The sequence below is a fragment of the Mobula hypostoma genome, chromosome 12, assembly GCF_963921235.1.
Source record: "Mobula hypostoma chromosome 12, sMobHyp1.1, whole genome shotgun sequence".
Taxonomy (NCBI): domain Eukaryota; kingdom Metazoa; phylum Chordata; class Chondrichthyes; order Myliobatiformes; family Myliobatidae; genus Mobula; species Mobula hypostoma.
The window spans coordinates 17717972-17738803 of NC_086108.1; the positions used below are offsets into that span (position 1 = coordinate 17717972).

The 20832-nt window shown below is 44.6% G+C and overlaps 1 protein-coding gene and 1 long non-coding RNA gene across 3 annotated transcripts in view; one reads left to right on the forward strand and one right to left on the reverse strand.

Annotated features, from left to right (window-relative positions):
- Positions 1 to 11329, reverse strand: part of LOC134354641 (retinoic acid receptor RXR-alpha-A) — a 285142-nt gene extending 273813 nt beyond the window's left edge. Inside the window, exon 1 of one of the 2 annotated variants that reach the window (XM_063063691.1) lies at positions 11192 to 11329. In XM_063063691.1, the coding sequence (XP_062919761.1) occupies positions 11192 to 11219 (28 nt within the window). In that variant the 5' untranslated portion in view covers positions 11220 to 11329. The remainder of the gene's footprint in view (positions 1 to 11191) is intronic. The other variant, XM_063063698.1, reaches the window with a different exon arrangement.
- LOC134354644 (uncharacterized) overlaps positions 10716 to 20832 on the forward strand; it is a 56050-nt gene continuing 45933 nt past the window's right edge. The window contains exons 1-2 of the long non-coding RNA XR_010019868.1: positions 10716 to 10849; positions 11566 to 11659. This is a non-coding gene — a long non-coding RNA (uncharacterized LOC134354644). The remainder of the gene's footprint in view (positions 10850 to 11565; positions 11660 to 20832) is intronic.

The window sequence follows — 20832 nt, forward strand, 5'->3', positions numbered from 1 at the left end:
TGCCGATCAGCCAATGCTCCACCCATGTTAGTAACTTCTCTGTAGTTCCATGGGCTCTTATCTTGCTAAGCAGCCTCACGTGCAGCACTTTGTCAAAGGTCTTCTGAAAATCCAAGTACACTACATCCCTGCATCTCCTTTGTCTACCCTGTTTGTAATTTCCTCAAAAAACTGCAGGAAGTTAGGCAGGATTTTCCTTTCATGAAACTATGGGTATGGGTAAGCCTAGGTAGTTCTAAGGTAAGGACATGCTCAGCACAGCTTTGTGCAGTAGGGTTTCTATGTTTCTATGAAACCATGCTGGCTTTGGCCTAATTTGTCATGTGCCTCCAGGTACTCTGTAATCTCATCCCTATCAATCGATTCCAACAACTTCCCAACCACTGATGTCAGGCTAACAGGTCTATAATTTCCTTTCTGTTGCCTCTCACCCTTCTTAAGTAGCGGAAGAGTATTGATATTGGCTGGGGTCACCCACTTTGTAAAGGCACATTCCAGAAAAGGAAATGGCAATGGCAATGGCAATTCACTTCCATAGAAAAATTTGCTAAGAACAATCATAGTCAAGGGTCCCAAAACTGCTCACAATAATCCAAGTGAGACCTCCCCAATGTCTTATACAGCTTCAGCATTACATCCTTGCTCTTGTATTCTAGACCCCTTGAAATGAATATTAACATTGCATTTAACTTCCTCACCACCGACTCTACCTGCAAAACTTTAGGGTGTTCTGCACAAGGACTTGCAAGTCCCTTTGCATCTCAGATTTTTGTACTTTCTCCCCATTTAGAAAATAGTCTGCACATTTATTTCTTCTACCAAAGTGCATGACCATGCATTTTCCAACACTGTATTTCCTTGCCACTTTGTTGCCCATTCTCCTAATCTAAGTCCTCTACAGTTTCCTCTTTCCTCAATACTATCTACCCCTCCATCAATTTTCATATCATCTGCAAACTTGGCAACAAGGTCATCTATTCCGTCATTGAAGTAATTGATATAGAGCATAAAGAGAAGCAGTCCCAACACCGAACCCTGCGGAACACACTGGTTACTGGTAGCCAACCAGCAAAGAATCCTTTTATTCCAACTCGCTACCTCCTACTAATCAGCCAATGCTCTAACCATGCCAGTAACTTTCCAGTAATAATTAGGTGGAATAGGTTTATGGTGAGAGGGCAAGATTTAAAAGGGGCCAAAGGGCAATATTTTTAAGCAGAGATTGGTAAGTATATGCAATGAGTTACCAGAGGAAGTGGTTGAAACAAATACAATATAGTATTTAAGTTGGATAGGTACATGGAAAGGCGGAGCTTAGAAGGATATAACAAAGTGGTAAATAAAGTGGAAGGACCATGACAAGATAGACTGGGAAACCAAGAGTTCATCTGTTCATCTTTCAATGTGCGAGAAGTCTGTCAAGGGTCTGATATCAGTGGGATAGAAACTGTCCTTGAGCCTGGTGGAACATGCTCTCAAACTTTTGTATCTTCTGTCATATAAAAGGTCTGAGCAAATATGAGAATGACCAGGGTGGGAGGGGGGTTCTTCATTATGTTGGCTGCTTTCCCAAGGCAGCATGAAGTGCAGATGGAGTCCATGGTAGGGAGACTGGTTTTCTTCATTGACTGGGCTGTGTTCACTATCCTCTACAATTCATTGTGGTCTTGATCAGAGCAGTTACCATACTAAGCTATGATCCATCCAGATAGGATGCTTTCTATAGTGCATCACTAAAAATAGTTAAGAGTCATCAGGGATATTCTGAATTTCTTTCATTTTTTTAAAAATAGCATACCGAGCTTCTGCTACTGCATGCACCGTCCATAGCAGATCTGCTGGCAAGAAGCCCAAAGTCTGGGGAATTTAAAGGTCACTAGGTAAGGAGATTACTTCCAAAAGTTGTTGTAGGCAGACCACAGACGACAAGACCAGATAAGCTGTTGGATTGATGCCAGGATCCAGCTAGTGCATGACTGTCCTTGGGGAAAGGGAACCATACTCACCCAACTCTGCCTGGCGACTTCAGACGAAGTTCCAGAGCAAGCAAACGAAGCAACTGCATAACTTATCAAATCTGCAGGATAGGAAATAGATTCAGCAATGAGCTGAACTTGGTAAATGTGGGATTGAAGTAGTAATGTATCTCAGAATATTACAATCTTTTCCAGGAATTGTGTCCTCCCGTCTAGGAGGATCACAGACTCTGGGGAATACGGGAATATGGAACTGGATTGCAACATTTATAGCTCAAGGACATCACCCCAGATGCACAGGGACTGGGGAAGCACACAGCCTGGAAATCATCTTACAGTTTTGGAGATCAATGCCCATGCAGAATCCAGCCAAAGGCATAACTGCAAAATACTTAAACATGGAGCCTATAGTCTATACACAATACTTCATCGATATAAATTTGTATAATGAATGGAGCAATCCAAACACACACACACACACACACACACACACACACACACACACACACACAAACAAAAACACAGAGTCCAGGTCATCTCCAGCATGGAAAACAGACCATTTGTTCCAACAGGTCCATACTTACTGTGTTGCCCTGCTTTCCCATTCATTACAATAATGCCTCACTAAATTGTAACCTTAAATCACATTCCTTTCTACCCATGGAAATTTTTCACTCCCTTACTTATTAAGACTATCTCTACTTTCAACTTCAAGGTATTCAAAGAGTCTGCTTCTGTCACACTTTAAAGAAGAGATTCCCACAGATCTACCATCTTCAGAGGAAAAATCTCCTGTCATCTCTGTTCCAATGGGAAATTGCTCACTCTTAAGCCGCAAACCCCTACTCCAAGATTCTCCCATAGGGAGAAATACTCCCTCCACACATATCCTGTCAAAACACGAGACCTGCATTATATTCACAATCTCCCAAGGCCTGGAACAAACCCAGTTGTTAGTAAGACATCTCTAAAATCACAATCAGCAAGGGAGAGAGTGTCAGCAAGAAATATTGGGCTGTCTGCTCTCACTCCTTGCACTAGGAAAATGCTGGAGTTCATTCATTAATAAGTAGTAACTTGGCCTGGAATTTGTTAGGATTTTTCAGATGACAGAGAAGTAAGTCTGTGCCAGCTTCCAGACCAGACCCATTGATCCAATACTCCACTTGCTTGCTTGTAACCTGTTCTCTCTCACATGTCTATATCTCACCACAAATGTACACAAGCAGTAAACTTACAGCAGCCAATTAACTCAACAACCTTCACATTGCTGGGACTTGGGAGGAAACCAGTGCTCTCAGCGAAAATGTTCACAATGTACACAGACACTACCTGAATTTGGGATTGAACCTGGGTCTCTGGAACTATGAGGCAGTGGCTTTTCCTGTTATGCCCCCAAGCTAGCTTCTGCTCATTGTCCAAGAGAATTCCCAGCATGAGTGCTGGCATAATCTCAAGCTCATTGGCTGAGCTCAGCATTTCCTTGCTGTGTTCTACCGCTTGTCTCCACTTGAGAAGCAGCTTGATGAGATTTCTTGGCACTTACATTGCAAAAACTGCTGTCAGACATCCCAGGGATCAAAATTAGACCCTCCTCATTAACACTTAGTTGGACGGTAAGTATAATGTACTTATTTAGCTAAGGATACAAAGCTAGGATTGAAAGAAAGAGCCAAGGAAGATTTACAGATACAATGTTGTAAGTATCCTGACTAATTGGTAGGATACAGGAACCGTGGTGTACAAAGGCTGTTGTAAATCTAGTCAAGAAGAAAAGAAAAGCTTACGAAAGGTTAAAAAAAAATGAGGTAATGATAGAGATCTAGAAGATTATAAGATTAGCAGGAAGGACCCTAAGAATGAAATTAGGAGAGCCAGAAGGGGCCATGAGAAGGCCTTGGCGGACAGGATTAAGGAAAACCCCAAGACATTCGACGAATATGTGAAGAGCAAGAGGATAAGACGTGAGAGAATAGGACCAATCAAGTTTGACAGTGGAAAAGTGTGTATGGAAACAGAGGAGATAGCAGAGGTACTTAATGAGTACTTTGCCTCAGTATTCACTACAGAAAGGGATCTTGGGGATTGTAGGGATGACTTACAGTGGACTGAAAAGGTTCAATATATAGCTACTAATAAAGAGGATGTGCTGGAGCTTTTGGAAAGCATCAAGTTGGATAAGTCACCAGGATCAGACGAGATGTAACCCAGGCTACTGTGGGAGGCAAGGGAGGAAATTGCTGAGCCTCTGGCGATGATCTTTGCATCATCAATGGGGATGGCAGAGGATTTGGAAGATTGGAGGGTTGCAGATGTTGTTCCCTTATTCAAGAAAGGGAGTAGAGATAGCCCATGAAATTATAGACCAGTGAGTCTTACTTCAGTGGTTGGTAAGTTGATGGAAAAGATTCTGAGAGACAGGATTTATGAACATTTGGAGAGGCATAATATGATTAGGAACAGCCAACATGGCTTTGTCAAAGGCAGGTCATGCTTCACGAGCCTGATTGAATTTTTGAGGATGTGACGAAACACATTGATGGAAGTAATGCAGTAGATGTAGTGTATATGGATTTCAGGAAGGTATTTGATAAGGTACCTCATGCAAGGCTTATTGAGAGAGTAAGGAGGCATGGGATCCAAGGGGACAGTGCTTTGTGGATCCAGAACTGGGTTGCCCACAGAAGCCAAAGAGTGGTTGTGGACAGGTCATATTCTGCATGGAGGTCGGTGACAAGTGGTGTGCCTCAGGGATCTGTTCTGGGACCCCTGCTCTTCATGATTTTTATAAATCACCTGGATGAGGAAGTGGAGGGATGGGTTAGTAAATTTGCTGATGACACAAAGGTTGTGGGTGTGGGTGTTGTGGATAGTGTGGAGGTCTATCAGAGGTTACAGCAGGACATTGATAGGATGCAAAACTGGGCTGAGAAGGGGCAGATGGAGTTCAACCCAGATAAGTGTGAGGTGGTTCATTTTGGAAGGTCAAATATGATGACAGAATATAGTATTAATGGTAAGACTCTTGGCAGTATGGAGGATCAGAGGGATCTTGGGGTCCATAGGATGCCCAAAGCTGTTGCACAGGTTGACTCTGTGGTTAAGAAGGCATATGGTGGCCTTCATCAATCATTGGATTGAGTTTAGGAGCCGAGAGGTAATGTTGCAGCTATATAGGACCCTGGTCAGACCCCACTTGAAGTACTGTGCTCAGTTCTGGTTGCCTCACTATAGGAAGGATGTGGAAACCATAGCAATGGTGCAGAGGAGATTTACAAGGATGTTTCCTGGATTGGGGGGCATGCCGTATGAGAACAGGTTGAGTGAACTCGGCCTTTTTTACTTGGAGTGATGGAGGATGAGAGGTGACCTGATAGAGGTGTATGAGATGATGAGAGGTATTGATCATATGGATAGTCAGAGGCTTTTTCCCAGGGCTGAAATGGCTAGCACGAGAGGGCACAGTTTTAAGGTGCTTGGAAGTCGGTACAGAGGAGACGTCAGTGGTAAGGTTTTTTACACAGTGAGTGGTGAGTGCGTGGAATGGGCTGCCGGCGACGGTGGTGGAAGCGGATACGATAGGGTCTTTTAAGAGACTCCTGGATAGGTACATGGAGCTAAGAAAAATAGAGGGCTATGTGTAACCCTGGGTAGTTTCTAAGGTAAGGACATGCTCGGCACAGCTTTGTAGGCCAAAGGGCCTGTATTGTGCTGTAGGTTTTCTATGTTTCTATGTTTAATTGCATCATGGCCTGGTACAGAAATTTCATCACACAGAAAGAAGAGGCTGCAGAGAGTGGTGGGCACAGCTGGATCTATCACAGGCACAGCGCACCCTACCGTCGGCAGCATCTACAGGAGTCAGTGCCTGAAGGACACAGCATTTATCTTTAACGATCCCCACAATACACATCATGCCTTCTTCTCGCTGCTACCATTGGGCTGGAGGTACTAATGCTAACTCCCACACCACTGACGGTTTCCAACAACCATCAGGTTTTTGAAAAGATCTATGCAATTCCAATCCTGCCCCAGCCATGGAACACTAAAGACCATCTCTTGTACTACAATGAACTTTTCCCTGCATTTTTCTTGATTATTTGCATTTTCTATTTTCCTCCTCTCTCTTTGCTATTATATAGTTTATATTCTGCGTGTAATCTGCACCTATGTGCCTCTGATGTTGGAGCAGGCAAGTTTCCTATTGTACCAGGATCTCTCCATACTTGTGCACATGACAATAAGCTCAATTTGAAACAAAAGTTTGCAAAGAGATTCATATAGATTGAGCATGTGGACATGGAGGTGACAGTGGATACTCTATGGGTACACAAAAACTGCAAAAGGTGAAATATCATCAGCAAAGGATTTTACCAAGGTAAACTTGCAGGAGGGAGCATCTGAAATTTAAACATCACTGCTTGAGGCCTTAGACCAATTATCCTGCTGGCGAATGTACAAAATTGAAGACTTCAGAGTAAGATTGCAGTACCAGAGGGGCATCAGGGACTGCTGTGCACTTTGCTCCATGGAAACACGATTCATTCCCACTATTTCAGACATAGCACTGCAGCCCGAGAGTTTCACCATTCACCATAAAGCCTGCACAGCTCAATCTTTTCAAGGCAGTGGAGGTGGCGTATGCTCAATGATTAACTCCTCCTGGTGCACAGACATGGCAGTTGAGTCTCAATCATGTTTACCCAACCGGGAACATCAAGTGGTCAAATGTCATCCATTTTTCTACCATTATCCTGGCAGTGATGTACATTCCTCGTCAGGCCAATGTCAGGCAGGTTCTAGGGTTGCTGAGCTCTGTTATCAGCGGGCATGAAAAAGTGCACCCTGACGCCCTACCATTGTGGGGGATTTCAACCAGGCCATCTTGAAGGAATCTCCGAACATCTACCACCAATGTGTTGGCCACAGAAAATCTACAAATCAGTGAATTCAGATGAATCAAGGACAGTGGAAGCAGACAGACTAATTGTCTTTGTTCTTGCCGCATGCTTGGGGTTGGAGGCTGCCACTTTGTGAAGACACTCTATTCTCCATTTTGTGAGCTTGACATGCTGGGCTTGATCAATGTTTTAAAGAAGACACAATGATACTTCAAGTAATCATTTCCAATTAAGAAGTTATTGTGAGATGTTCATTGCTTGGCTATAACATGCAGGTTTGTAAATATTGGGGTTGATGTCTGCCTGAAGTGATTCAAGCTCATTACTGATTGAGAACAAAGAGCCATAAATTATCTACTGACACTTGATGGGAAGAGGGCAATAAATGGATGCTGGCTTGGAGCAGAGCCAATAACAAAGTGTTAAAGGACAGACACATGACCTGTACTCAGGACATCCTTAGGGAGCTGTGTCTCAGAAAGGCAGTGTCCATATTAAGGACCTCCAGCACCCAGGGCATGCCCTTTTCTTACTGTTACCATCAGGTAGGAGATACAGAAGTCTGAAGGCACACACTCAGTGATTCAGGAACAGCTTCTTCCCTCTGCCATCCGATTCCTAAATGGACAAAGCTTTGGACACTACCTCACTTTTTTAAAATATACAGTATTCTGTTTTTGCACATTTTAAAAAATCTATTCAATATACATAATTGATTTACTTGTTTATTTATTAAGTTTTATTTTATGTATTATTATTTTTTCTCTCTCTGCTAGATTATGTATTGCATTGAACTGCTGCTGCTAAGTTAACAAATGTTACGTCACATGCCAGTGATAATAAACCTGATTCTGATTCTGATTCTGTGGCCAATGACACTGGAATGCGATATTTGAATTGATAAGGAATTGATATAAAAGTGGATGCTTTGTGTGTGCTGGCAGCAGTAACTTCGAAGAATAACCATCACAGATACAAGCGTGAGTAACCTGTGTGAAACACGTGGCGAGTGAATCGGGACAACAAGGAACGCCTGGCCAGTGTAAACTCCTTTGCCCGGGTAATACCCTTGCTATTCTTTGGCTATTCAGGAGAGTCAGGGATACTTAGCAGGTGTCACACAAAGTATTTAGTGTATGAATTCACGTACTTGTTAGTTTAAACAATAAAGGTACTTGTCCGTAAATACAGATCTCTCTGTGCCTCACTAATCATCGTTATAAGTAGTATTTTTCTTTACAACTAATATATCACCTGTGGAGCCAGAGGAGCCAACACACTTGACCACTGTTATCCTTTGTCTATCATACTTATTATTTCCTCAAATAATTCCAATAGATTTGTCAGGCAAGATTTGCCCTTCAGGAAACCATGCTGACTTTGGCCTACTTCATCATGTGCCTCCAATATCCTGAAACTTCATCCTTAATAATGGACTCCAACGTCTTCCCAACTGCTGGTCAGACTAATTATCCTATAATTTTCTTTCTTCTGCTTCCCTCCCTTCTGCCTTATGATGGGAGGGTGAATTGCTTATCACAGTTACCTTGAAATTGTCTCCTCAGATGTTGACTGGCTTTCCATCTGCTGTCTGCAGGTCCAATGTCAGTTCTACTACATTCAAACACTGCCTGGAATGCGATCTCCTCAGCTCCTTGCTGTGTAGCAGGGATTTAACAGCACAGTGTCCATCTGCTTCATTGACCACACACGCCACTCTTTATGGACCACTTGAGGTTTTAATTCTCCACAGGAAGAGAGGTATTGCTTGGAGAAGTTCATTAAAGTGATTCAAATGCACGCAGTCAGCAAGATTGTGTGGCTGAGAGCTCTGTCCTTAATTGCAGAGCAATGGCTACAGGCACTGGTGGGTCAGTACTAAGCTCCATTGCAGAACAGCCCACCTCTTTTTTGAAGTGCTCATCTATTGACTACAGTATCTCCTGGAAGTTCCGGGAGTCTCCTGCATATCAATAGTGGCTCCCTGACGCCCAGATATTATGTACAATATCCCAGAAATAGATTTTTTTTGAGGGGGAGAGGGAGAGTGAGCATCCTGATTGGTCTCTCTTCGTACTAAGAGTGGTCCCCAACCACCAGGAAACAATATGATTTGGCGATATGAAACGATATGAGTCAGCTGCACCTTTCCTCATTCCCTGTCACACACTGTTGAATTTTAACGCACGCGAGGTTCTCAGTGATCCAAGACGTGCAAAGGAATGGGTCCATGACCCATTTGTGAATGTCCCTGGTGAATCATCCATATCAGCGTGGGAAAAAGATCAGCTCCTTGAGCTGAAAAGTATGTTTGACATAACATCTCTGCCGGCATTCTGGATCAAAGACAAGGCCGAATATCCTGAGATAGCCACGAAAGCACTGAAAACGTTGCTTCCATTTCCAACATATCTCTGTGAAGCGGAGTTTTCTGCAATGAATGCAACGAAAACTAAATTGCAGAATAGACTGGACATAAGGAACCCCCTTCAAGTATCGCTGTCTCCCATCACCCCTCGATAGGACCGTGTTGCTGCAGAAAAACAAGCCCAGGGCGCCCACTGATTCAGCGATATTGGTGTGTTGCAATGATTTTATATGTTCATACAGGGAAAATATGCGCTGTGTGCTTAATATCCAAATGTTACTTAAAATGTTATGATGCAATTGACTTATCACCTATATTCCGGTTGTGATCAACACCTCCGCCCCCGGTCAGCTGGTCCGCAAGAATACTGTCAATATTAAACCGGTCTGCAGTGCAAAAACGATTGCGGACCCCTGCTAAGTAGACCTATCAGTTTTCTCTGTGGGCGGGCTTTACAGTCGACCTCAAAAATAATGACAGTGTTGCTCGCTGCACTGTTTGCAACAGTGACTTTTCTATTGCCCATGGTGGGTTAAAATGTAAAAGACATGTCCAGGTGAGTTTAACAGGTGTCATTCGTTCATTAGCATAGCTAACGTTATTTAAACTAGCTGGCTGGGTGCTAAGGAGTTATGCTACTGATGTCCTACTTGATGAGGCCAAACTCCCTGTAGACTTGCTTAAAGTTGTAATAGAATAAACATGATAATATAAGTACATATTTTAATGTCACATTTTCTGCATATACCCAACTTAATTTACAGATTAGACAAAATCCCTAAACAAAGTATTACATACATCCTTGGAGGTCGACCGTGGGGTGGGGTGGGGTGGGGTGGGGTGGGGTGGGGGGCAGGGGTGCTACCTCCCTGAAATGAGTTTTTGCAGAGTGGGATGTCTGCTATAGGGAGGTGGCACAGGAGCCCAAAGAATCACACTCAACGTTTGAGGAACAGCTTCTTCCATCAGATTTCTGAACAGTCTATGACCACTTCCTCATTATTTCTCTGTTGTACTGTTATTTGCAACTTTCAGTATTTTTTTAATGTATTGCACTGTACTTCTGCACAAAATAACACATTCCTCGACATATAAACCTGGTTCTGATTCTAAGGGCAAGCTGACTGGTGAAACAAGGTCAGCCACAGAACTCTGCCGCTACAAAATAATCCCTCCTCCTTCTCCACTTTCTTTCCCTCTATCACGCTCACTGTCCCCTTCCCTCTCTATCCTCCCTCAAGTATGACCCCCATCTTATCCCCTCCCTCTCCACCTTTGCCAGAGAGCAGACGCCAGTTTATTTCTGTTCTCAGCCTGTCTAGTAACGGCTCCTATATATAAATCGAGAGGCTCCAATGACCGACTGTGGGGTGCTGCTTCTGGCTAACTCACTTGGACTGTGGTCAAACCGCTGACGAAACGGCCTGGTGGGGCCGGTGGGCTCCAGCAGGCGGCCTGGCCCTCCAGCCGGAACGGTGCCACACTGCGGCGAAAGAGCATTGAACTTCCCAGGCGCGCTTCGGCCGCGGCGAGGGAAGCAGCATAAATCACCTGAACTTGACTTCGACAACTCCACGCACCCAAGACCCGGCAACCTGAGTAAGGTGAGGGGGGAGAGGTTGCACCACTCCACCTCTCTAATGCAGGGGGAGACACACGGGTGTGGAGCTGAGGAGGAGGGAGGGAAGGCCGACAGAGAGTTCAGGTGTCAGGGGTGATCTGGCAGTTTGCCACGCCTGTGCGCGTCCCCGTCTTAGCTCTGTGTTCGGACAGGGAGACTATGTATATGAATGTACACACACATGCAGAGCCCCAGCCGTACGCATTCCCCACATACCACAACAAGCCGTATCAGAAATACAGAAACAGGGAGGGCTTTCTCTCTCTCTCCACCTCCCCCTCCTAATTATTTTTAAACAGATACAAGATAAACAAGGCAGACTCACTGAGGTGGAGGTAGGTCCCGGTGTCCATGGCGCAGAAATGGAACCCCCTCTCGGCTCTCAGCTGTACCCCGGAGCGGGGTGGGAAGGATCATTTGCTGCCGGCCGCTGGAATAGGGCCTTTCTATGACTGGCCAGCGCCTCTCTCCCAGCCACTGGCTCACTGTACTCTGAGCCTCTTCAATCAGAAGGGGCCTGAGAGGGGGAGGGGGACGGGTAGAGGGGGTGGGGGGGGGGGAGAAAAAGTGTGTTTGTGTGTGTATGTGTGTTTGGAGAGAAGTTGGCCGTTGCTATCTCCAGCACCCCTTTTTTCCCCTTCTCCAACTTTAAGTCTGCCGAGATATTTGTGAGTTAACACTTAAAATGTTTCCCCTCAGTGTCTACGGGATCGAGGAAGGGGACCTTTTAACAGCAGAGGAACAGGCCCTTCAGCTCAAGATATTTGCGCAGAACATGATGCCGAATTAAATTGTATCCCTTCTACCTGTGCATGATCCATATTCATCAATTCCCTGCCTATCCATGTGCCTGTTTAACAGCCTCCAAAGTATCTGCTTCTGCCACTCCTGGCAGTCTATTCCAGGCATCTCCGTAAAAAGAAACTTGCCCTGCACACCTTCAAAAAATTCTCCCTTTTACCTTAAATCTCCAGTATTTCTCTTAAACTCACTTTAAACTCTAACCCCTGAAAAATATTCTGACAGCATACCCTGTCAAGCCTGTCATAATTTTATCAGGTCTCCAGAGTCCCATGTTCCAGAGAAAACAACACAAATTGGTCCAACCTCACCTTACAGTAGATGCCCTCTAACCCTGGCAGCATGCTGGTGGAACTCTTCTGCACACACTTCAAAGCCTCCAAATCCTTTCTGTGAGCAGACTCGATGGGCTGAATGGCCTAATTCAGCTCCTATGTCTTATGGTCTAATAGGGGTAGCCAGAATCTATTATATACAGTGCTTGGGTTCTGTTACAGGATTAGGGAAGGGAGGCCAACTCTGCTGTTCTCCCTGGGAAAGGCTATTCTCATGGCATGGAACAGGTTGACTATTTATGGTTCCCCTCTGTGTCATTGCCCAACCCCCACCCCTGATGCTTCTACTGTGTCACAGATAGAGCCATGGTTCTGTGTGGAGTCACCTTACCTTGGGCACAGAACGGAGGACAGCAGAGTGGTGTTCCTTTGTTGATGAAGGTAGAGTTGTAGATGTAGTGTATATGGCTTTTAGCAAGGTATTTGATACAGTACCCCATGCAAGGCTTATTGAGAAAGTAAAGAGGCATGGGATCCAAGGGGACATTGCTTTGTGGATCCAGAATTGGCTTGCCCACAGAAGGCAAAGAGTGGTTGTAGATGGATCATATTCTGCATGGAGGTCAGAGACCAGTGGTGTGCCTCAGGGATCTGTTCTGGGACCCCTACTCTTTGTGATTTTTATAAATGACCTGGATGAGGAAGTGGAGGGATGGGTTAGTAAATTTGCTGATGACAAAGGTTGGGGGTGTTGTGGATAGTGTGGAGGGCTGTCAGAGGTTACAACGGGACATCGATAGAATGCAAAACTGGGCTGAGAAGTGGCAGATAGAGTTCAACCCAGATTAGCCAGAGAAAGTGGCTCACCTGAGGACTGGGAGAAATTCAGAGTTCAGCAGAGGAGGACAAAGGGCTTAATTAGGAAGGGGAAAAAAGATTATGAGAGAAAACTGGCAGAGAACATAAAAACGGACTGTAAAAGCTTTTATAGATATGTAAAAAGGAAAAGACTGATAAAGACAAATGTAGGTCCCCTGCAAACAGAAACAGGTGAATTGATTATGGGGAGCAAGGACATGGCAGACCAATTGAATAATTACTTTGGTTCTGTCTTCACTAAGGAGGACATAAATAATCTTCCAGAAATAGTAAGGGACAGAGGGTCCAGTGAGATGGAGGAACTGAGCGAAATACATGTTAGTAGGGAAGTGGTGTTAGGTAAATTGAAGGGATTGAAGGCAGATAAATCCCCAGGGCCAGATGGTCTGCATCCCAGAGTGCTTAAAGAAGTGGCCCAAGAAATAGTGGATGCATTAGTGATAATTTTTCAAAACTCGTTAGATTCTGGACTAGTTCCTGAGGATTGGAGGGTGGCTAATGTAACCCCACTTTTTAAAAAAGGAGGGAGAGAGAAACCGGGGAATTATAGGCCGGTTAGCCTAACGTCGGTGGTGGGGAAACTGCTGGAGTCAGTTATCAAGGATGTGATAACAGCACATTTGGAAAGCGGTGAAATGATCGGACAAAGTCAGCATGGATTTGTGAAAGGAAAATCATGTCTGACGAATCTCATAGAATTTTTTGAGGATGTAACTAGTAGAGTGGATAGGGGAGAACCAGTGGATGTGGTATATTTGGATTTTCAAAAGGCTTTTGACAAGGTCCCACACAGGAGATTAGTGTGCAAACTTAAAGCACATGGTATTGGGGGTAAGGTATTGGTGTGGGTGGAGAATTGGTTAGCAGACAGGAAGCAAAGAGTGGGAATAAATGGGACCTTTTCAGAATGGCAGGCGGTGACTAGTGGGGTACCGCAAGGCTCAGTGCTGGGACCCCAGTTGTTTACAATATATATTAATGACTTGGATGAGGGAATTAAATGCAGCATCTCCAAGTTTGCGGATGACACGAAGCTGGGTGGCAGTGTTAGCAGTGAGGAGGATGCTAAGAGGATGCAGGGTGACTTGGATAGGTTGGGTGAGTGGGCAAACTCATGGCAGATGCAATTTAATGTGGATAAATGTGAAGTTATCCACTTTGGTGGCAAAAATAGGAAAACAGATTATTATCTGAATGGTGGCCGATTAGGAAAAGGGGAGGTGCAACGAGACCTGGGTGTCATTATACACCAGTCATTGAAAGTGGGCATGCAGGTACAGCAGGCGGTGAAAAAGGCGAACGGTATGCTGGCATTTATAGCGAGAGGATTCGAGTACAGGAGCAGGGAGGTACTACTGCAGTTGTACAAGGCCTTGGTGAGACCACACCTGGAGTATTGTGTGCAGTTTTGGTCCCCTAATCTGAGGAAAGACATCCTTGCCATAGAGGGAGTACAAAGAAGGTTCACCAGATTGATTCCTGGGATGGCAGGTCTTTCATATGAAGAAAGACTGGATGAACTGGGCTTGTACTCGTTGGAATTTAGAAGATTGAGGGGGGATCTGATTGAAACGTATAAGATCCTAAAGGGATTGGACAGGCTAGATGCGGGAAGATTGTTCCCGATGTTGGGGAGGTCTAGAACGAGGGGTCACAGTTTGAGGATAGAGGGGAAGCCTTTTAGGACCGAGGTTAGGAAAAACTTCTTCACACAGAGAGTGGTGAATCTGTGGAATTCTCTGCCACAGCAAACTGTTGAGGCCAGTTCATTAGCTATGTTTAAAAGGAAGTTAGATATGGCCCTTGTGGCTACAGGGGTCACGGGGTATGGAGGGAAGGCTGGGTTCTGAGTTGGATGATCAGCCATGATCATAATAAATGGCGGTGCAGGCTCGAAGGGCCGAATGGCCTACTCCTGCACCTATTTTCTATGTTTCTATGTTTCTATAAGCGTGAGGTGGTTCATTTTGGAATGTCAAATATGATGGCAGAATATAGTATTAATGGTAAGACTCTTGGCAGTGTAGAGGATCAGAGGGATCTTGGGGTCTGAGTCCATAGGACATTCAAAGCTGCTACACAGGTTGACTCTGTGGTTAAGAAGGCATATGGTGCATTGGCCTTCATCAATTGTTGGACTGAGTGTAAGAGCCGAGAGGTAATGTTGCAGCTATATAGGACCCTGGTTAGACCCCACTTGGAATATTGTGCTCAATTTTGGTTGCCTCACTATCGGAAGGACGTGGAAACTATAGAAAGGGTGCAGAGGAGATGTACAAGGATATTGCCTGAATTGGGGAGCATGCCTTATGAGAATAGGTTGAGTGAACTCAGCCTTTTCTCCTTGGAGCGACGGAGGATGAGAGGTGACTTAATAGAGGCATACAAGATAATGAGAGGCATTGGTCGTGTGGATAGTCAGAGGCTTTTCTCCAGGGCTGAAATGGCTAGCACGAGAGGGCACAATGTTAACGTGCTTGGAAGTAGATACAGAGGAGATGTCAGGGGTAATTTTTTTACGCAGAGTGGTGAGTGCGTGGAATGGTCTGCCAGCGGCGGTGGTGAAGGCGGAAACTATAGGGTCTTTTAAGAGACTCCTGGATGGCTACATGGAGCTTAGAAAAATAGAGGGCTATGGGTAAAGCCTAGGTAGTTCTAAGGTAGGGACATATTCAGCACAGATTTGTGGGCCAAAGGGCCTGTATTGTGCTGTATGTTTTCTATGTTTCTATTGCTTGCCCTATCGATGGGTTAAATTGGACATCTCCCTCCAACCACTGAGAGGCTTCCCGGCACATGAGTGTCATTGGACCCCTGGTACCTACAGCTGCATGTGTCTGAATAATTTGATGCATAGTCATGGAGTAATGCAGTATGGAAACAGGCCTTAAATCCAACTCATCCATGCTGACCGTGATGCCTACCAACCTTGTCCCATTCAACAATATGGACATGCTTTTCCATTCAATCACATAGCTTTCAGCACATATTTCATATTCTGTGATTCTTTTAATACCTCGTAATCTAATAACTTCTGAATTGAATTTGCTGCCTCCACAGCCTTCTTGTGAAGGGTTTCCAACTTTAAACTTCAAACTGGTTTCTTGCTGCCTGGCCAGCTCACTGTTTTTGGCATTTTCTGTTTTTTATTATTTTGAAGAATTTTACTTTCCTGATATATTCTGAATGGCTGACCGCTTATTCTGGGTATCACTACTGGTTCTTGACTTCTCATCCAGGAGAACATTGGCTTCTTATCCAACTCATCAAGCCCTGTAGTAATTTTATATACTGTAGTTGTTTTAAACTCCTTGGCCAAATGGCTTAATCACTCCTCATAAGCAATCTGATCAACCTTCGTCACTTTGTACAAGAACAAGGGTGCAACAACAACAGTGGTATCTCCCTCCTAAGTAATGTCAGCAAAGTCTTTGCTCGTATAACTCTAGCACGTCAACAAACTCTGGCAGAACAGGTCTACCCTGAGTCCCAATGTGGTTTTCGCGCAAGGAGGTCAACTGTCGACATGATTTTCTCACTCCGTCAACTCCAGGAGAAGTGCAGGGAACAACAGAAACCCCTCTATGTCGCTTTCATCAACTTGACCAAGGCATTCAACCTTTTCAGCAGGGATGGGCTCTTTCAGATTCTCCTCAAGTTTGGCTGTCCCCCAAAACTCCAAAGCATCATCAAGTCATTCCATGACAACATGAGGGCTACTGTTCAGTACGATGGCAGCTCATCAGAACCCTTCGCTATTTGTTGTGGAGTCAAACAAGGATGCGTGTTGGCCCCAATATTATTCGGCATGTCCTTCTCTATGCTATTGAAGCATGCGTTTGGGACGTCAACAGGAGGCATCTACATGCACACCAGGTCTGATGGGCGGCTGTTCAACCCTGCGCGCCTGACAGCAAGAACAAAGGTGCGAGAGATCTTAATACGTGACATGCTATTTGCGGATGATGCTGCTATAACCTTGCACACCAAACAGCAACTACAAACTCTGATGGACTGCAAGGACTTCAGACATACAAGGACTTCAGACTTACCATCAACCTAAAGAAAATAAATGTCCTTGCCCAGAACGTAATGGAGACACCAGTCATTACCATCGACAATTATGATCTAGAAGTGGTCCACGAGTTCATATACTTGGGGTCGACCATTAGCGACACTCTCTCCCTTGATGCTGAAATCAATAGGCGTATCGGCAAAGCAACATCAATCCTTGCTGGACTCTCCTCGCGGGTCTGGGAGAATCTGAAACTCGCTGCAAAGACCAAGACTGCCATGTATAATGCATGCGTTATCAGCCCCCTCCTGTATGGTAGCATGACTTGGACCATCTACTCCAAGCAGGAGAGGAAATTCAATAGTTTTCACCTGTGCAGCCTTCGCCGCATCCTCGGCATCACCTGGGGAGACAAAGTCCCAAACTCTGAGGTCCTCTCCCACCTTGGAATTCCCATAACGTTCATGCTTTTAAGACAACGCAGACTGCGCTGGCTGGGCCACGTCCGTCATATGAACGATGGTAGACTGCCAAAGGACATCCCCTACGGAGAGCCAGCAACAGGCAAGAGGAACGTTGGTAGACCACAGCTTTGCCTCAAGGACCTCTGCAAGCGCGACATGAAAGCCTTAAAAATCAACACAGAGTGCTGGGAGGATAGAGCAGGTGACCGCAACAAATGGCAAGATACTCTTCAGCAACACCTAGAGCAAAGTGAAAGAGTGATCCTGACTCAGTTTGAGGAGCAGAGAGCTTAACAGAGAGCACAGTGGACAGCGGACAACAATTTCATGACGCCCTACACATGCAGCAACTGTGGCAGAGCCTCCCATTCCAGAATCGGCCTCAATAGCCACAGTCGATGCTGCTCAACAAACCAGTGACTACCAGAGGGGCGCAGTACCCATGGTTGACCACAACCGACGGAGGACACACACACACACACACACACACACACACACACACACACACACACACAGCCTTTGCTGCACTCCCTTCAACACATTCCCTTTTATCTCAAATTAATTGCACTCAACACACTTCACTTTTAAGATGGCATGTATCCAGCACTAATACTGGCTCTTTGTGGTTGTAACACTCAAATTTCCAAAGACTTGCTGCTTCACAGCTCAAGTAGCCAATTTCTTCCCACATCCCAAAATGTGAGGGTTGGTAGGTTAATTCTCTTACTATAAATTGTCCCAAAGAACTTTGTGGGAGTTGATGGGAATATGAAAAGAAAGAAAAAACAAAATGGGATTAATGTAGGATTAGTGTAATGGGTGCATCATCCTACAAGGGTGTGTTGTCTGCCTGGTGTCTAGGTTTGGGTCAACTCATCTGACCTGCAAAGGGTATCAACAATGCAGGAAGAACAAGAAAAGAGATTATGCTGAGGGAATTTGAGTAGCTGGGGACCAACTTTAATACAAAACCAAAAAGGCAATCTCTGGATTGCCATTTGAGTCGTGTGCAAACAGGCACAGGGCTAAAAAGATCAGAGAGCTAACTACATGATGGACGTGGGAGAAGTGGGTTTGAATTTATGGGACATTGGCTCCAGTACTGGGGAAAGTGGGAACTGTTCCGATGGGAACAGTTTAACAGTCCACTTTAACTATGCTGAAACCGGGGTACTGGCAAATCACGAAGCTAGGGATGTCGAAAGGGCTTTAAACTAAATAGTAAGGGATTGGTTCAACAGCTTGGAAAAGTGTGGCTAAAGCAAAAGGAAAGGAGAGCACGGGAGAGGTTACAGGTCTCCAGAATAAAAGAATAAGACAAAAAGTTGAGAAAGGGACAAGAATTTAACTTCAGGTGACTGGGAGACAAAATTAAAAAGAAAGGTAGTGAATATAGGACTAAAGGTGTTACACTGGAATGCGCACAATATACAAAATAAGGTAGATGATCTTGTATTGCAATTAGAAATTGTTGGTTATGGAAGATCACAGGATACATATCGTAAAGAAAGGACAGGCAGGTGAACAGAGAGGATGGGGTTGCCTTGTTGGTAAAAATGAAATCAAATTCTTAGAAATAAGTGACATATGATCAGAAGATGTAGGATCCTTGGGATAGAGTTGAGAAACTGCAAGAGTAAACAGGCCTTCAGACAAGCAAGATAAATTGCCACATGTACACCAAAACTTACAGTGAAACGTGTCTTTTACGTCAACATACATGTCAGTCCATGGCCGCCTCTACTATCATGATGAGGTCACACTCAGGCTGGAAGAGCAACACCTCATATTCCATCTGGCTAGCCTCCAACCTGATGGCATGAACATAGATTCTCAAACTTCTGGCAATGATCCCCCCCCCCACCTCTCCTTCACCATACCCCATTCCCATTTGCCTCTCCACCTTATCTCTTTAACTGCCCATCACCTCCCTCTGGTGTTCCTCTCCCTTTTCTTTCTTCCATGGCCTTCTGTTCTCTCCTATTAGATTCCCCCTTCTCCAGCCCTGTACCTCTTTCACCAATCAACTTCCCAGCTTTTTGCTTCACCCCTCACTCCCCCCCCCGTTTCACCTATCACCTTGTGTTCCTTCCTCCCCTCCCCCCACGTGGCCAAATGGTTAAGGCGTTCATCTAGTTACCTCAAGGTTGCTAGTTCGAGCCTCAGCTATAGGTGCGTGTTTGTGCCCTTGAGCAAGGCACTTAATCACACATTGCTCTAATCTGTGCAAGGAGTGGTGCCCCACACAGACTTCCAATCTGCACCCTGTAAGGCATGAAAATGCCCGACGCAGGCCTCTCATGGTCTGAGTCGACGTTCCCTCCCCTCCGTCCACCTTTTTATCCTGACTCCTCATCTTTTTTTTCTCCAGGCCTGATGAAGTGTCTTGGCCTGAAACGTCGACTGTACTCTTTTCCATAAGTGCTGCCTGGTCTGCTGAGTCTGTCCAGCATTTTGTGTGTGTTGTTTGGATTTCCAACATCTGCAGATTTTCTCTTGTTTGTGAACATACAGTGAAATGTGTTTTGTGTCAAATCAAATCAGTGACGACTGTGCTAAACATCCGGCAAGTGTTTCCACACTTCTAGCTCCAACGCAGCATTGACACAACTAACTAACCCTAACTGTAAATCTTTGGAATGTGGGAGGAATCTGCAGCACCCAAAGGAAATCCACATGGCATTGGTAAAAATCTACAAGCTCCTTCCCTAATCAAACCCTAATCTTACAGCTGGCATTCTAAAGCATTACACTAACTGCTATGCTAATTGCCAATCTTTCAGAATATATTTTAATATTTGTTAATTTATTTGTGGTAATATTACTTTATGTGGTGTATGTGAGTTATATGTACTGTGTTGTGCACCTTGGTCCGGAACATCGTTGTTCTTTTCACAACATACAGTTGAATGACAATAAACTTGAACTTGAACTATGCTACTGTGCCACCAGGATGTGGAGAACAAATTGCAACAGAAGATACAAAAGGCATGTAAAAAGGATAATGTTTCAATAGCCATGGAGAATTCCAATATGCATTGGAAATTCCTAGTGGGCTCAGCCACAAGCTGCTCCAAAAAGCCATCTTCTAGGCATTCTGCAAATTCCCTCTCTAGGGATCCAGCACCAACTTGAGTTTTCCAATCAGTAAGTGAAAAACACCAGAAATATGCTGAATTGAAAGAGGAAATTGAAAAACATTGGAACATGAACAAGGTATACATTGTCCCGATAGTAATATCTACAATTGGTATTATTCCAAAGTCACTACACTATAACATTAAACAATTAGGGCTACACAGTAATATCTATGTAAATCTTCAGAAAGCCACAATACTCAACACCACTAGAATAGTCCAAAAGTTCCTAGCAATTGAGAAATGAGTGTGCTTGGCTATGCCTGTACCTCAGGTTTTTCCTGCTTGAACTGAGAAAAAATATAATAATAATAAATAAATAAGCAAAAATATGAAGAACATGGGATGAAGAGTCCTTGAAGGTGAGTCCAAAGATTGTAGGAACAGTTCAGTGA